This window comes from Musca autumnalis, unplaced genomic scaffold (assembly GCF_047663935.1).
Source record: "Musca autumnalis isolate F117 unplaced genomic scaffold, ASM4766393v1 scaffold_3, whole genome shotgun sequence".
NCBI classification, from domain to species: Eukaryota; Metazoa; Arthropoda; class Insecta; order Diptera; family Muscidae; genus Musca; species Musca autumnalis.
This window is the reverse complement of record NW_027411866.1, coordinates 194659667-194678755: the sequence shown is the minus strand read 5'-3', so window position 1 is coordinate 194678755 and position 19089 is coordinate 194659667. Positions and strand designations below refer to the sequence as shown.

General features: G+C 35.4%; 1 protein-coding gene across 19 annotated transcripts in view; it reads left to right on the top strand.

The window, feature by feature from the left end:
- Fur2 (furin-like protease 2) overlaps positions 1-19089 on the top strand; it is a 719646-nt gene that overhangs the window by 609646 nt on the left and 90911 nt on the right. For all 19 annotated transcript variants that reach the window (XM_073976168.1, XM_073976161.1, XM_073976169.1 and 16 more), the window contains one exon: positions 2910-3044. In XM_073976168.1, the coding sequence (XP_073832269.1) occupies positions 2910-3044 (135 nt within the window). The remainder of the gene's footprint in view (positions 1-2909; positions 3045-19089) is intronic.

Below are 19089 nucleotides of genomic sequence, written 5' to 3'. Positions count from 1 at the left end.
CCCACGGAAAAGTTTAGGACCTGCTCTCGAATCGCTTTGATTTTTGTTGTAGCAGCTTGTATTCGCAGCGCTCATTACGACGGTAGAAGTTTCATAAGAGGAAAGCCCATACTTCCCGAGTAAATAGTCCGAAAGGTTAAAAAATTCCTACGGCACCATGTGTAGTGGTTGGAGCGTCTATCTGTCCGTCTGTCTGTCTGCATGGCTGGAGGTTACGATAACTCTCGAACGCATCAGGCGTTTCGGTCCAAACTTTTGCGTTCATAATATGTTGTCCACCGTTTTTGAGATATAGAAGTTCAAATTGGGACAGTTCAAATTCAATTTAATTCTGTATCGCTGCCTTTTAAAACAATGTCATGACTGCAAATTCCTAACTTAAACTTAAATATCTAAAAAATGGTACAACCTAGGAAAAGTTACATAAGCCAGTCTTGTAGACAATTCCACAGCTTTCTCAGATTTTCTCAGGTCCCATATCGATAAGAATTGCCGCATTCAAGCAAAATCGCGAAACTCTAACAAAAAAAACCTAAAAATGTAACCTGAGCTTCTTTATCTCAAAAATGGTATTACCTGTGAACAATTCATAAAGGTCATTCATCTAGAGAATTTTCACAGCTACAACATTTTCCTAAACACCATTTCGATAGGACTTGCGGTTTCCAAGCATAATAGTGAAAAAAAGTTTAAAAATCCCTACTGCGATTTTTTCTTGTTTTTGGATTTTTCTAATCTATGAATATTGCTGTTTTAGAATTCACAAAAACTTCTCCTGTGTAAGCGGTCTTCATTAAAAGTTAGTTAAGGCGCACCCTTAATGACATTGTTTTATAAGGGGGCGATACAGTCAGTGCATTGTCCCAATTTGAACTTCAATATCTCAAAATGGTAAAACCTACGAAAATACCGTAAAGGTCAATCTTGTATAGAAGTTTCATAGCTACAACATTTTCTTCAGTCTAATTTGGATAGGACTTGTGGTTTCTAAGCAAAATCGTGAAAACCTAAACAACCCCTAAAAATTTCAACTTGAATCGCGATTTATTTAAAAAGCGCTCCGGCGTTTTTTTTTATCTATGAACATTGTAGTTTCAGAATCCGCAAAAACTTCCCACCTGTAAACACCTTCCATTTAAATTTTATTCAAGAGCACCGTGTTTTTTTAGTACCGAGACTGAGGGTATATCTCTGTCGACCAAGCCGACTAATACTCTTTTACTTGTTTTAATATTAATTTTAATTAATTTCTCGTTGGAGTCGAACTCAATGACCGATGATTTTTGCAACTGGGAAAGGAATGCCGAAGATTCGAACCCACACAACCACCATTATGTGGCCGGTTTCGCCGTGGGTAGCGGCTCATGTAGTCATAGTTTTCGGAGAACTTCCATCTTTAAATTAACACGACAGGTTGCGAATATCTTTAGTACCTCCGCAAAAACGAATTTTGATCTGTGAATGACTTATGCCAAGGTGTAGTGATATAGGTTATCATATCGACACCTCCAAATAATAGTATGCTAAGTCTAAAAAGTGAGTTTTGCAGGAGAAGCTCTCAAAGTTTGGAAAATTTTTTGAACTTCAGTACTATGCTAAGTCAATATTTGTTTATAACTTCTGTTCGGATTGTCCGATCATTACCAAAATTAGACAGAATTTAAGTTAAAGGACGTTCGACACCTCCAAATAATAGTTTGCTAATTCGAGTTTTGCAGGACAAGCTCTAAAAGTTTGGAAATTTCTTTGACCTTCAGTACTATGCTAAGTAAATATTTGCTTATAACTTCTGTTCGGATTGTCCGATCATTACCAAAATTTGACAGAATTAAAGTTAAAGGACGTTAAATATAAAAATGTAAAGAACTTGAAAACATGCGTAGTCGACTTAGCATACTATTGTTTGGAGGCGTCGATATGGTCGGCCTCGTTGTTTTTAATATTCTCAAATAGATCTTGTTAATGGAATTCAGATTTATTAAATTATAATTAGTTTATATTTAAAAAAACACTCAAAAAGTATTAATTATATTTTTATTATAAACAGTTTTACTATATTTTTCCAATATTTGAAATCAAATTGTATAAATTGTTTGATTAGTATTATTTATATAATTAATTTAAAAATAATGTTAAATGAACATCACTTTTATGTAATTATTATTGTTCACATCTGCGAAATAAAGCACTCACCCCCACTCTTTATTATTGCATTGGTTTTGTGTAATGGTATTCAATTTGCCAAAACACTGTTACGTTTCCAAACAAATATATTTTTTTTACATATAAAATAAAAATGGATATTGTACATTTTAAGGATAAACTAGTGTTTTCTATATATTTATGTATGTATCTTTCTCTCACTCATTTAATGTTTTTCCCTTTCTCTCTTTCTCTTTACATGTACATACGATGCCCTGCGCTATTATTCACAATCAATTTAATTTATTAATTTACAATAACATACAACAACAACACCAATCATTGGCAATATTACTGCCACATCAACAACTTTTACATTGATATTATTGCCGTGGCTGGCGATATTTTGATACTCTATTCTTTACACACACACACACACATGGGCATCCTTGCTGGGCGTTATACGAATATTGAATTGAATTATTTGTTTGTGTCTGCAATGACGACTACTGGTGTTGCTGTTGCTCTGCTACTGATGTTACCATTTGAATTTGAACTCTATTGGAATTTTTTTGGTATATTTGTGTGTGCGTTCTCAATTATTTGTGCTGCTGAATGGCTTCAAACATCAAAAAAAAAAAAAACAAAACTTTACGACCAACCATCACCACCGCCAACATCAAAATCCAATCACCAAATACTTTTTTCCTCTCAATTGCAAAACTGTTTGGCTTCGCCAACTCGCTGAACAAAATATGAACAAACAGAATGGTGGCGCCAAAGACGGCTTGGATATGAATATTGGCCCCGCCTGGCAAAAAGGTTATACGGGCAAGGGTGTTGTAGTCTCCATATTGGACGATGGCATACAGAAAAATCATCCTGACCTTGCACAAAACTATGTAAGTATAACAACAACAACAAGTTTTATTTTCATTTTTTTATTGTTAGAAATTTTCATGATGCTGGGGGAGAAGAAGAAGAAAGCTTAATAACGAAATTGAACAATTTACGCTGAATTTAATTTGAACTTTATGCTTTTGTTGCCAAACTGAAAAAATGGGCTAGGGGTTGGCTGGTAAAATTAGTTAATTAAGGTTATTGCTTCAAGGAATTTGTGCGCGGATCTTTAAGCGTTTTTATAAATATTTTAAATTTAGTGTTTTATAGACGAGATACGTAAGGCAATTAGGACCCGAGGGGTAATAAATGCCAAGCAAAACACCTGTTTCCTTATAACAAAATTTCAGGTGCCTGAAGGGGTTTTCCATATCTTGTTATACATTTTAAATTACAACTATTAAAGGGTTCTTTTTTCCCTTCAAATTTCGTAAGATAAATTTCAAAATAAAATAAATCTCTACTCTATTTAAATTCGCAATAAAATCCCCCAAATAATCCCCTCAGTGTCCAGAGTACGAAGGACAAAACAAATTTTAAATAAAAACTAAAAATCAACACAAAAATTCCAAAGCTTATATCAATTGATGCAATTCCCTCGACACTATTACAATCATTGCTCTTCATTGTTAGCAATGTTTTGGAATGTGGATTTTTTTTGTGCTCTTCGTTTTCAACAAAAATAACATACTTCCTTCCTGTTTCGTTGATGTCCTTCCTCTGGTATTTCAAATTTTTGTAAAACTAGCAAAGCAAAAAGAAGAATAACTCCAAGACAATTTAATGTACAACAACTAAACAGAGTATTGACACAAATCACAATGCACAACATAAGCACGCTAAGGAGATTGTTTGCTCTCAATAACAACAAGTCTAAGGACAGTGACTTAGTTGCACATATAGCCAATGGTTACAAAATAGGGGCGTTGAAATTGTTTTTTCGTCCTTTTTTGCAGGTTTTACATGTCAATATAAAATATTCCCATATGAGAAGATTCTTTTTCTGTTCAATATGTTGTGCATTTTTCTGCTTTAGTACATCTTTGAGGCAAAAAAGGTGATGAAGTGATTTTCGGATTTTGTTTCTTTCGTTTGTCTTTCTACCTCATTGTTATGGAATTTGGTCATAAAATGGCCAATGCTCTTTATGGCATTTTTATTACATTTTGTCTATTGTATTTTAATAGATTGGGGGAAAAGTTGTTGTAAAAGCTTTCTCTGAAACCCACAGACTTTGCAAAAGGTGGAATGACAGATAATCTCTGGCGTTGATTAAAATGACATTTTCTTTGGTTATTTAATGTTCTTGTGATTAGGATACTGTCTTAAAAATAAAAAAAGTATCAATCAGTTCTGCCGACTAAGACTGTGGCTTTCTTTTTATAAATTTAAAATGAAAAGAACAATTATATTTGGGGATTTTTGAGTAAAATCGGCCACTTTTTCAAAATGTGGTTTTTGATTTATTTTATTTTTTGCTGTTGTGATGCTGCTCATCAGAAAAGTTTTCAGTATATTTTCAGAAATTTTTACTAACGGCTCTATATGCAAAGAAATACTCATAACTTCTTTAATATTGGCCCAAATAGAAAAAATCTTTTTGTCTATTTTTTATCAGCTATCTAATAAAAAATAGAAGAAATTTGCACAGTGGGCTTGGAAGCAATTTTCGCGATTTAATATTTAAAATAAATTTTTATCAATGATTGTACTCTTCGATTTTATTGAATTTTTTGTTTGTTACGGTCAATTGCAAAAATGTTAAGTCCGATTTGGTAGTGGGATTCGAATTATTACCATTTTTGCTTTTTTAAATTTGTCAATAACGTAATTTGCTCTGTTTTTGAGGCAAAAAATAATAGCGGTGGACTTATGGGATTTTTATACATTCTTAATGCTTTATATTCAAAAGTAAGCTAAAACTAAGAATTACACAGTAGAATTTGGATATAGCAAAAATTGGTTATAAGAAACTACGTTTATAACAAACAAAGTTTTGTGTTCCCAAAGTATTTTTCCTAATATTTGTACACAAATTCAACTTCTTAAAACAACCACGATTATAACGAAAAAAATTGTCACCCCGCGAGGAGAATTTCTTAAAATTTACAGGCCCGCTTTTAAGCACAAGGGGATAGCGATGAATTTAAGCACTGTTTTAAATATTTTAGTATATAATACTTAAACGTAAGCTTTAATAAGAATATTACAGACGAACACGGTTTTAACGAACGGCGGATATAACGAACCAATTTTGTTGTTTCTACGCCCTATTCTTATTTTACCTATTTTGTTCATTCCAACCCAACCAAAATTCGGATCCGTTAGTCATAATGTAACTCATTACAAAGTAATGTAAACAAAAATAACTACTTATATTACTCCTTACTAAGTAATGAGTACGGTGGCACAGAGCATGTGTGTCCGACTACAAATCATAGGATTGTGTGTTCAACGCTCACCGCCGGCCGGGTACTTTTTGTTAAAAAACAGTTGGTGATACACATGTACGTGCTTAACCAACCCTTAATGTTCGTGGGCGTGGCCTAGCGTTTAGTGTGTTCGGCTACAAATCAAAAGTTCGAAAGATCAAATCCAGTAGGGAGCGAAATAAAAATTTAAAAAAAATATGAAGTGTGTTGACATTGAAAACTAATTTCCACCTCAACTGTTCTAAAAATAGAACATATTTTCGCCCGATTTAAAGGATTTGGTACACCAATCACGCGAATTCTGTCCAATTTTAATGAAAGGTGAGAATATAACTTAATCATTTCAGATTTGGATATAGCTCCCATATATGTATTCTCTCTTGTTTTCGAGATGACCCTATTTGAAGATTTCTACCCAGATTCTCGTTATCCTTGTTTTGGTGTTTTTATACCCTACACTACTATAAACGTTGGTCGCAAATGTGAATTCTTTGGCCAAAAGTCAATTTTTTGACATGCTTCTTTTGAGCTTTTTTTTCGCAATATTGTAGTAAAACTCCAAAACAACAAAAACAATGATTGTTTATTCCAAATTTGCATTTACCGTTAGACGAGAAGGAGTCTAAGTAGAGATTTGTTTACTGTGTTATTAATCGAGTTGAGTGCGCAGTATTTTGTGATAATTTGTGGGTTATACAATCGCAATAAGTGAAAGTGTAAAGGTAAAACTCAAATATGGAGATGAAAGAAGAATGTAAATAGAATCATTTTCCAAAAGAACAGAAGAAAAATTCGGTCTAAGAACAAAGCTATCAACATATTTCTGGAACCCTCTTAAATTTTTATATTTTGTTTCAATGGTACAATTGTTATGGACCGAAATAATTTTGATCGCAAGTGGTGGATGTTAGAAAAAAATCAAAAATACTTTGATATGTATACTTTAATAAAAAAATCATTTCAAGGTGCGATTCGTTGCGATAAATGATGCAAATTTTTTTCAGGCTACATCAAATTCCGAAATATTTCATATTCGGCTGGTACAAAATTAATTCTAAGAAACACAATTTCCGGAAAACTTGGTATTTTTATTTTAAGAGTCCAGAGAATATTTCAAAAATTGTCGACATAGGTCCACATTGGGGTATAGCCCCCATATATAAGGCACTCCCAATTTAAGGTAATTTGACAATTTTAGCCATATTTTTAAGCCGATTTAGCTGTAATTTTGCATTTTGATTTCTTAAAAGATATGAACCTTTCGCACCAAAAATTATAAACATAGGTCAAAGTTTTAGTTTAGACCCCATACAACGGGATCACCCTGTTTAATATATTTTAACGGTTTTTTGGAAATTCAGGGTGAAAATAAATCTGAATTAATATTTTGTGACAATAATTATAAATAAAACTAAATATTAATAAAAAGAAGCATACAAATAGTTTTGGCCAGAAAAATTGGATTTCGGACCAGTGTGCTATGTGGGGAGAGTATTATGAGTTTGTTTTGGCCAAAAAGTGTGTAACACATCGAAATAATTATCGTAGACCTATACTTAAATATACCAAAATGAATGCCTCCACGAGCTGAGTCGATGTATGTGCGCCCGCCCGTCCATCCATCTACCCATCTAAACCTTGTAATCACGCTACAGGCCGCAATTATGGGTCCCGAAGGGGAAGAAGCCTATAGATTTCGGTGATGCTCGGATCATATTCATAATTTAGATTTTATGTAATCTTATATAGAAACCCATCACACTATGATGCAGGGATATGAGGTTGTAAAAACGTAATAACCGTAATGTATACATCTAACACAGTCTGGAGTCCTTGTACGATTATTTGAACTGTCCCATCTTCGTTTTGAGCGTAGCCAAGTGAATTTCTGTAGATTCATTAGATCAAGTTGTAAGCGAGAGTAAATTTACGCTCACGAAATACTAATTGCCTTACTCTGCATTAGATTCTATAGATCTATTCTGATATTCAACGCTCTCAAGGTGTTTGTCGTCAAAGAGTTCTTACCTTTGTAAATAGACTTACGGATTCCATGTGGACATACAATTGGAATTTCAATGCCCTAATAGGAAATGGAGTTGGGCAATTGAACGACCTAGTTCACTGTCCTAGTTCAAAAACGTATGAGTAACATCATACAAACTAACGTGAAATAATAAGTATACGCATTTTGTTCAAAGAAACGACCGGTGTCCATTGAACTAGATTGTGAACTAGGTAGTTCAATATAGTACAATTTGCACAACTCTAATAGGAAAGGATAGCACACCGTTGATACTGCATTGTCATCCTCCAAAAGACTATATATATACAGCTGTTCGGAACAATCAGGTTTCGCTGAGCTGGTGGTAGATGCTATTGGCAATAACATGTCGCTGGATTAACCAACGCGGCCTTTGCTCTCAATTTGCAGATCGTAGAGGTTTTTATGAACTTTGCGCATACATTTAAAAAATGCAAATTCGGCAAATTATATTTTTTACTGCATCGCGCCTTAAATAATGACCGCTCATAAATATGGTTTGTGTAAAAAAAATCATCCCTAACAGGTATGTACGTAGCACTTAGGAGAGTTTATTAGTTTCCAACCACAATCACAAACAGTGCATATCCTTTTGTTTCTCACTATTGTCATATAAAGTCCTGAACGTTTTTATACTCTCAGCCTTTTGGCTAACGAGGGTGTATACATCTTAATACGACCAAAGATGTACATCATCGATGCGGTAATGGGTTTATACCCCCAGTATATTTGGACAAAATTAGCTTCAAACCAATTGGATTCGATTTAGTCATGTCAGTTTGTCTGGCTGCTGCACTTCGTAATATTTTGCTTAAACTTAGGGGTCGACTGTGGATAGAAACCCTAACTAAAATAAGTGAAACGACACACATTTTTGTCAAATCCATTCAATATCAGAGTTTTTTCAACCTTTAATTATATATTTAATTGCAAAGAAAAATCAAAACCATTTCGGAGAAGGTTCTAAACAGCACTTTTCCAAAACTATGTGTGGGAGGTAACCAAAGGAGTTGACACATATAAGTCTATATTCTAATCGGATCTATGTCTAGTAGAAATATTACGATGTGCAAAGTATGTAGCAAATCGGTGACTACCTCCGATAACTCTTGTACTCACCATTTTAACGAAAAGTTTTGAACTTTTCTGGGGATGCTACCCAAAGGATATAACGATATAACCCATCATAAAACTTGATTTAAGTCTGCACAAGATATTACGGTTGCTAAATTTTCGACCGATTCGGTTTATCCGTTCAAAAGTTATCGTGCGCTCCATCCACTACACATAGCTGGGTTTATAGCTTTCGGCCATTTCTACAGCAGGTATGGACTTGCCCCGTAAATATCTTGTACCGTCGTAATGGGGACAGCGAATACAAAACGGTTCGAGCAAAGTTCTTAAACTGCACTTTTCCGAAATTCTGTGTGGGGGGTACCTGAAGGAGTGGACCGATATAGTCCATATTCGAACTTTATCTATGTCTAGTAGAAATATTACAATGTGCAAGGTATAGACTAAATCGGTTGGCCCCTACTAGAGTTATAGCTCGCATAATTTTTCCAAAAAAAATTAAGTTCAGTGGGGGAGGTACCCGAGGGGGTGGAACGATATGGCCCATCTTTGAACTTAAACTAAGTTTGGACAAAATATTTCGAAAGACAAATTTTGGACCAAATTGGTTAATCCGTTCAAGAGTTATCGTGCGCTCCAGCCACCCAGACAGACGGACGGCATGGCTAAATCAACTCCAAAATGTCTGAAACGGATTTCGTCCAAACATACTCGGGGTTTAAAACCATTATTTCGACGAGGCACATTTTGCTCGTATGAAAGTGTGTATACCCTCGTTAGTATAAATGCTAAGGTTATAATAAAAAATATTAGATAAAAAACTCAGATTTATTTTAAAAATGTTTATTTGCGTTGAAAAAAACTATAACTGAATGAGGAACCGTACTACCCGTGTAATTTCAATAAATGCATTTAACAGGCTTGACTGGGCTTGTATAGAGTATATATGGGTTCAAAGAGGACACTTTCAGGCATCTTTCTGTCTATACAATTCCAGGTGCCTTAGCGGACGTTAAAAGTTCTAGTCCTCTAAATGTTGAATTTCACTAAAATTTTTATTTGAAATAACCATGCTAATTAAGTGACATAGTAAATTAAGAAAATGCAAAATGATTTTTGCAAGGGTTCTGATGCATATATTCAGTTTTTTAGGAGTCCATGGAAGACGAAAATACCTTTGGTTTCTTTGGGTCACTTCGTTTTCTGATTTTATAACGGTAAATGTAGTGAAAACTTGGTTTCTTGAATTTTCAAATTAAAACGGACATAAATTCTTTTTTCCACAACGGACTTTTACAGATTATTCTTTTATTTAAAAGGTGAAAATCGTGTCTTTCGAACAAGCCATAATTTTTACAAATCGGGTAACAAATGGTTAAGTTAGAGTGGTGTAAGTGTGGCAAAAACGCATTAAAAACAGGAAAATACTTTCCCTCGTGCTCTAGGCTGCGTAGAAGGCACCAAACTGCGTAATTATTTACTTTTATCAAGAAGGAAATTTAGTTAGCTTTACAAAATGCGTTTTGTCACACTTAAATCACTCCAACTTAACCATTTAAATAAAATAATAATCTGTAAAATTCCGTTGTAGAAAAAATAAGTTATGTCCGTTTTAAGTTGAAAGTCCAAGAAACTCCGTTTTCCACTACATTTACCGCTATAAAATAAAAAAAAACGAAGTGACCCAAAGAAACCAAAGGTATTTTCGTCTACCATGGACTCCAACAATACCGAATTTATGCATCAGAACCCCTGCAAATTTTCACTGTAGCACAGTGTTATTTTAGATTTTGGGTCCAGTTTTATATATATTGTTTTCCAAGGTCGAATCTTCTCTTTAAAATGAACCACAATATTTATTGTCTATATCCCATTCTTTTTCGGAACATTTTTGTAAAAAACTTTTATTTTCCATTAATTCATTAAAACTTTTGGTTTCTTGCAAAACACCAAACAACCGTATCCTGCAGACAAACGACCCATATACTCGTATAATACATACATACAATTACCCACACATAGTAATTGTTGTATGTTGTTCCTCTGCAAAGGCACAAATAAGCAAAGCAACGATATGTGTGCCATGCCCAATAGCATTAAAATTGCATAGCTAAAAATGTGGAGAGAAAAAGTTTCATGCTGCCACTGCAGTGGGAATTCCTTTCTTTGTCGTTGTTCTTTTTCCTTCAAGTTTTCGAGACATATGAACATGAAAATTAGTTTATAAAACTTTGACATCAAGTGATATTATTAAGCGTTTTAGGCAGTATTATTATGACATTGTTAGCGATACATTGTAATAATGACGATGATGATGAAAACTCATTATCATTGTAGATATATATGCATACATAAAAATTTCTTTTGCTTCCACATGGTGCATGCAACTGTCAGAAAATATATACCACTATTTCCCCTCTTTTTGTGCTTCTCGTCTCCCTCTTCTGTGTGAGAGTAGGCCACCAAAAACACATGTGTTCCAAATTGCCAGGATGAACTCAAAAACAAACAATATTTATAATTTCCATAAATTTATTGCAAAATTTGTTTTCCTTTTTTGGATTCTTTAAAATTTGTATTTTCATATAAAATATGGTAGAGCTCTTCTTCTCTCTTTTTTTTTTGTGAGACTACCTCGTTGTTATTTCGATTATTTATTATAAAATATGAAATATTTTTGTCGGTATCATTTCAATTCAATTCTAGCATAACAAAATGGTTGGGGAACAGCAAAACGAAATCAAATAAAGAGTCAACAACAAAGACCTACTCACTTTATTTACGGCCATAAACTGTTAAAGCTTTCGTGAAATAACATAACAATTTTGGTATATATTTTGTTGGTGTTTTTTTTTTTGTTTTTTTTTCCTTTTGCTCTTTATGTTTTTGGCAAAAGTCAGATGAGAAATCGATTGGTGATTATACACAAAAAAGGGTTATTGAAGAAACGATAATTTTTCAATTACATTCGTTAGCCTGCATTTTGGGTTTTTTGTAAAACTTTCAAAATACGTAAAATCTGGAGCTACCTTTATATTGGGAATATATCAAAATATGAACGTATGTTGATCATTTTCTTCGTGAAGCTTTTCTACCCATTGAGAATCCGAAATACGTTCGTTTACCAGATCCGCAACCACCGCGTGTCAACAATGATGAGATGTAATGGATGTAGGGAATGGTTGCACTCCCGAGGTTGCTCTGGCCATAGTCACACCTAGGATTACTGCGATAAATATGTTGCTGCTTGCTGCGCCCAAAACATATCCCAGTGTGCCACCAACTTCGTCGTGCAATTCTACGTCGTCGTCGGAATAAGAGACGCCCCCCACCTGGCTTCCCAACAACAAACGCAGCACCTAAGGCCACAAGTTGTTGTGCAGCGGTCCGGAAATAAATCATACCTGCAATTCAAATGCAAAGGTCTCCGTAGTAAGGTCAGCGAAATTGTGGATTTTATGAGTCGAAAAAACGTCATTGTGGCCGCGATCCAGAAAACAAAGCTCACCGCCACCTTCACCTTTCTACATGGAGGTGCGTGCAATGTAGCGATGGTTACAACGTACTGGAAGGATCGCACAAGAAGCGGAAGAGGGAAACTTGCCTTTCTATTGCACCTGTCTGTCCAGTACAAACCTGTCTCGCTTGAGCTTGACTATAGTGACCCATGTATGGGCTTAGCAGTAGAGTGTGGTACTGCCGAGGTAGAGCTGATTAACGTGTACATACCACCGATATATAGCTGCGTTAAATACCCCTTATTAGTTCGCTTTTAGAGGGCAATAACAGTCTGGTACTTCAATGCTAATCATAAGCTTTGACATTCCTTCCTAGATAACGACCAGAGAGGTACAACGCTGACCGAGCAAATTTATAGCACCGCCAATAAAATTGGTTTCCTGTGTTACATGCCTGATATTAGTTCGCTTTTAGAGGGCAATAACCGTCTGGTGCTAGGGAACTTCAATGTCCATCATGAACTTTGACATTTCATTCTAGGTAATGACCAGAGGGGTGTAGCGCTGGAAGAGGAAATTTATTGCTTCACGTTTTGTACGGACGGCCCCATGAATATAAGAGGAGATTACCATAGCTCGCCCGTTATCACAATTTGTGGCAGCAGTTTTGATAAATGACGTTACCTGGCAACCCGTCATTTCCTGTAGCCCAGACCAAATTCTTATCATCGTCTCCGTTAATAGACCACCCGATTTCATTACCTCTAAACGTCGTACTTTTCTGAACCATGGGAAATCTAATTGGCAAGGGTTCAGAGAATTTGCGAATCACCGCTTCAGAGAGCTGCCCACTGCAATTTAATTGCAACGGTTTCCGCAATATGCTCAGCGAAATTTTGGACTTTATGAGTCGAAAAAACATCATGGTCGCCGCGGACCAGAAAACACAGCTCACCGCCACCTGTAGCTTGTAACGTTGTGATGGTTAGAACAATCTATGTGAGAATAGCAAAAGAAGCGTTGGAAGATCTGCCTCCTAATACCCCAGCCGAAGTAGAGCTGCTTAATTTACACGGTGTGCCTTAACCAAATTTAAATGGAAGGTGCTTACACCTGGGAAGTTTTTGCAGATTCTGAAACTACAATGCTCATATATGAGAAATATCGCCGGAGGGATTTTCAAATAAATCGCGATTTAAGTTCACATTTTTAGTGGTTCTTTAGGTTTTCACAATTTTGCTTGGAAACCGCGAGTCCTATGTAAATGAGCCTAAAGAAAATGTTGTAGATGTGAAAATTCTCCACAAAAAAAGCGTTGGAAAACCTGCCTCCTAGTATCCAGCCGAAGTAGAGCTGCTTAATTTACACGGTGTGCCTTAACCAAATTTAAATGGAAGGTGCTTACACCTGGGAAGTTTTTGCAGATTCTGAAACTACAATGCTCATATATGAGAAATATCAAGAAACAAAAAAAATTGCCGGAGGGATTTTCAAATAAATCGCGATTGAAGTTCACATTTTTAGTGGTTCTTTAGGTTTTCACAATTTTGCTTGGAAACCGCGAGTCCTATGTAAATGAGCCTAAAGAAAATGTTGTAGATGTGAAAATTCTGCACAAGATTGGCCTTTATTATATTTTCGTAGGTTTTACCGTTTATGAGATATAGAAGTTCCAATTGAGACAATGCACTGACTGTATCGCCTCCTCATAAAACAATACCATACTCAGGGCGCCTTAACTAACTATTGATGAAAACCGCTTACACATGGGAAGATTTCGCGGATTCTGAAACAACAATGTTCATAGATAAGAAAAATAAAAGAAACAGAAATAATCGCCGGAGGGATTTTTAAATAAATCGCTATCAAAATTCACAATTTTAGGGTTTTTTAGGTTTTCACGATTTTGCTTGGATACCGCAAGTCGTATCGAAATGAGTGTAAAGAAAATGTTGTAGCTGTGAAAATTCTCTACAAGACTTACCTTTAGGTTTTTTCGTATGTTTTACCATTTTTGACATATAGATGTTCAGATCAAGTTTTTAGGTTTTTATCTTAAGTCTTCAAGATTTTGCTTGGAAACTGCAAGTCATATCAAAATGGGACTAAAGAAAATGTTGAAGCTGTGAAAATTCTCTACAATACTGGATGATTTATTTTTTCCTAGGTTGTACCATTTTTAAGATATATAAGTTTAATTTGGGAAATTGCTGTAATGACATTGTTTTATAAGGAGGCGATACAGTCAGTGCATTGTCTCAATTTGAACTTCTATATCTCAAAAACGGTAAAACCTACGAAAATATCATAAAGGTCAATCTTGTGGAGAATTTTCACATCTAAAACATTTTCTTTAGGCTCATTTACATAGGACTCGCGATTTCCAAGCAAAATCGAGAAAACCTAAAGAACCCCTAAAAATGTGAAATCGCGATTTATTTGAAAATCCCTTCGGCGATTTTTTTTGTTTCTTGATATTTCTCATCTATGAGCATTGTAGTTTCAGAATCTGCAAAAACTTTCCAGGTGTAAGCACCTTCCATTTAAAATTAGTTAAGGCGCACCGTATTTACACATACCTCCGATGAGGTATATGACCGATATTAATTCGCTTTTAGAGGCCAATAACCGTCTGGTGCTAGAGGGCTTAAATGCCCTAGGTAAAGGCCAGATGTGTATAGCGCTGGCCGAGCAAATTTATAGATCCACATTTTGCACGGTAAATGAAGACGGTCCTACGAGGATAAGAAGATTGCCACAGCTCACCGGATCTTATAAATGACGTGACCCGACAACCCGTCATTTCACTTGGCTCAGACCATCTTCCTATCATCGTCTACATTCATAGACCACCCGACTTCATAGCTTCAAAGCGCTGCAATTTTCCTGGACCATGGGAAAGCTGATTGGCAATGGTTCTGATAATTTAGCAATCACCGCTTCAGAGAGCTGCCTACTCCCTCAGATCCTCGGGCACGTGATAGAACTTTCCAGAACATGACCACTACAGCAGCCGCTCGCTCATACCTGCTGGTCGAATACCTGAAATCAGACCAAATTTCTCAGCAGAGACGGGACTAGCAAATGAGGGTGATAAGCTTCGTCGTACAAACTCTGAAGACTCAAGAGTTAGAGAATATACTATTGAAGTCAACAGGCTAATAGGCCAACACAGGCGGAAAAAGTAGCTACAACACCTGAAGCATTGCAATATTGGTACAGGATTAGGTAAATTGTGGGCAACGGTTAAATCACTTTCGAATCCGGGAAAAAGGATAAGGAAAGGAAATAGAACTGCTGTTTCATTCAACGGCTTGACAGTAACTGACCCGAAGAGTTGCGCGTGTTATTTTAATCGGCTATTTGTAGAGCACCCTCAGAGTGTTAGGACGATGAGTAGTGTGCTACGCCGTATAAGAAAAGTCCTCCCAGCCGAGGAGGTACCACCACAAGTTACGATGGGCAATGTTGGATGAACCCGGAGTTGAGTATTTAACAAGTGTCCTCAAGTTGGCAGGGTGTTTCCGCTACTGAAGCCTGGTAAGGATGTCAGCAGACGTGAATCGTACAGGTAGTGTAGTTCTTCCAGGAACTGAGGAATATGAAAATATCCGCCGCTAAATTCACTTCCACAGTGTGCACCACTTGGACGGATGAAATGAGGCTTCTAAACATAGAACTACACCAGATATTGGGTGTAACGTTTGATAGTGTGTTTAAGTCGTTACCGCAACTCTGTGGAAGAATATTCAAACCTGCCAGAATGCCTTCTTGAGGACTGCAGCAGGGTTTCTCCTCCTGACACCAGCGAGCATTGAGGAGACGAATGTTTTACTGGTGCATAAGAACAACAGGATGAACGGTGCTCTTGAAGCAACTTTAAATGGAAGGTGCTTACACCTGGGAAGTTTTTGCGGATTCTGAAAATAAAATGTTTATAGATGAGAAAAATAAGAAAACAAAAAAATAGCCGGAGCGCTCTTTAAATAAATCGCGATTCAAATTGGCATTTTTAGGCATTTTTTAAGTTTTAACGATTTTGCTTGAAAACCGCAAGTCCTATCGAAATAAGACTAAAGAAAATGTAGTAGCTAATTCTCTACAAGATTGACCTTTATGATAATTTTGTAGGTTTTACCGTTATTGAGATATAGAAGTTAAAATTGGGACAATGCATTGACTGTATCGTCTCCTTATAAAACAAGGTCATGACAGTAATTTCCCAACTTAAACTTATATATCTCAAAAATGGTACAACCTAGAAAAAATTATTAAGACCAATCTTATAGAGAATTTTTACAGCTATAAGATGCTCTTGCTCTAGTCCCATTACGATAAGACTTATCGTTTTCAAGAAAATCGTGAAAACCTAACAAAAAACCTGAAAAAGTGACCTGAACTTCTATATCTCAATCACGGTAAAACCTACGAAAACATCATAAATGACAGTCTTGTAGAGAATTTTCACAGCCACAAAATTTTCTTTCTTCCATTTCCATAGGACTTGAGGTTTCCAAGCAAAATCGCGAATACCTAAAATAAACCTAAAAATGTGAACTTTGACCGCGATTTATTTAAACGTCCGTCCAGCGATTTTTTCTTGCTTTTAGATTTTTCTTAACTATCAACATTGCTGTTTCAAAATCCGCAAAAATTTCGCAGGTGTTAGCGGTTTTCACTTAAAGTTAGTTAAGGCGCACCATGTATGACATTGTCCCAATTTTAACTTATATATCTCAATAACGGTAAAACTTAAGAAATTATCATAAAGGTTAATCTTAAAGAGCATTTTTATAGCTACAACATTTTCTTTAGTCCTATTCCGATAGGACTTGCGGTTTGCGAGCGAAATCGTGAAAACCTAAAAAAGACCTAAAAATGTCAACTTGAATCGCAATTTATTTAAAAGGCGCTCCGGTGATTTTTTTTTTTTTTTTTTTTTTTTTTTTTTGATTTTCTCATCTATGAACATTATAGTTTCAGAATCTATCCAGGTGTAAGCACCTTCCTTTTAAAGTTGCTTCAAGAGCACCGTGGATGTTCTGTTATCGCAGTGAGCATTCCTGGCATGACTTTGCGGCATGTCAGAAGAGAACTTCATGATGTAGAAAAGGAACAAAGGTATACAAGAGAACATCTAGATCATCGAGCCTATCAAGCAGGCTTCGATAGCATTCGCACTGATGCAGTCGCGCAGGCAGTAAAGACATACAGTGTGAATGCCGAAGCAGCCGCCTCAATTCGTATTGAGCCCGAATTGATGCCACGATACCCAACACATGACCGGCTTGTGGATTGGAACCACAAGACACGCTGCATTTGTTTAGCTACCAAGCTAATCCCACTCACATGTCTCCTGATTCTTTCTAGACGCAACCAGTCCAAGTTGCAGAACTTTTGACTGTGGATAGACAGGAAGCAGAATCTGATAACTGAAATAGTACATGATCGAATATATTTGCGTTGCTACAACAACAACTAGAGGATGTGATGGCATTCTTTGGGACCCTATTTGCCGCCCTCGACTCCTTTTTCATATCCTTCACATATTATAACCCTATAACTCCCAATAGAATATTCCTTGTTTTTGTTTTTCCTTTCAATATTGGAAACAAATGCTCCTCTTTGGCTACACATTTAGCAGACAAATAACAATTTTTATAACTACATTACTTTGGGGCGTTATCCCTCATATGGTGGTGGTGGTGGTGTGTGTGTATGAAGTGGTTATTATTTTGCCATCGCCTCCACCCCACATTTGGTATTGTTTAACCTTTTTATTTTGCCGATTGGACAACGACGATTGTTTGAAGTTCTTTTGGGGAAAATTGGGACAACCAAGCAGCCAGTCCGCCAGCCAGCCAGCCAGCTATTCTCTGCCATTTGTTTAGTAATATGGCGGCAGTTTTGGGATTGTTTGCGCTAGTCGTTGCTGTATTGAGTGCATGATGATAAATTGAAAACAATTGAAAATTCAATTTCCATTATTGAACATTTTTGTAATGGGAGTTTAACGAAAAAGTACACAAATGGTATTTGAGATATATCATAAATGTTGTTAGAGTTTTTTTTTTTTTTTTGTTATCAAAAGAAGGAAAGAAAATAAATGAAACTCATATAAGAAAAAGGTAAATGGCCAAGATTGAGTTGCTGTATGGGTCAGTTTTTATACAAATACATATTATTTATGTAGTTTTATCATGGTAAAGCTAAGTTTATTTGTCCTCAAAAATTTATTTTGTCGAGGTAATAGTCCAAGTTTTTCCAGAGGCTTAACTGTCACATATTTATTTATTTCCAAACGACTGTTTAAATATCAAAAATCATATTTTTTGGCTTAATTTTTCAATCAACGAAATGCAAAATATTTTTTTTTTCGTTAGTTTGCAATATTTTTTCAGCCAAAATGGCATTATTATTTTAAACAATATATTTAATTAAGTCTATAAGCATAATAATAAAAATAATAACAATAATTATAATAGCCACTGCATATCTGTTGTTCCCATTTCATTTATTAAATTCCTATTAAAGATTAATAATTTAATGCGTTATTAAACACTCTTTTTGTATTAAGATACGGGCTTTTGTTATGGATTTATTTGTATAGATAGGCAAGTGTGTATGTGAGGGCGTGTGTGTGGCTTTGTGTGCAAAAGTTTAATTTTTATTAATTATATGTCATTTTATAGCATATCCATTAACATATGTAAACAAAAATGTCCATATGTGTACATACTCACACACACTCTGTCTCTCTCTCCTGTGCGTCTCTTCAAATAAGGACAAGTACACCAGAAAACCAACTGAAAACTATCCTTTAAATATTGAGAAAATGGGTTAAAAATGTTGGGGTGGAACAAAAAATTAAATTATTAAATTAAAAATTGAATTAAATTTTACAAAGATATATTTGTATACCCTACACCATAATATGGACGGTATAATTACATTTACCATTCCGTTTATAACACATCGAAATATTCGTCAGAGGCCTTATAATGTATATATATTCTTGATACAACCATGTGTGTCTGTC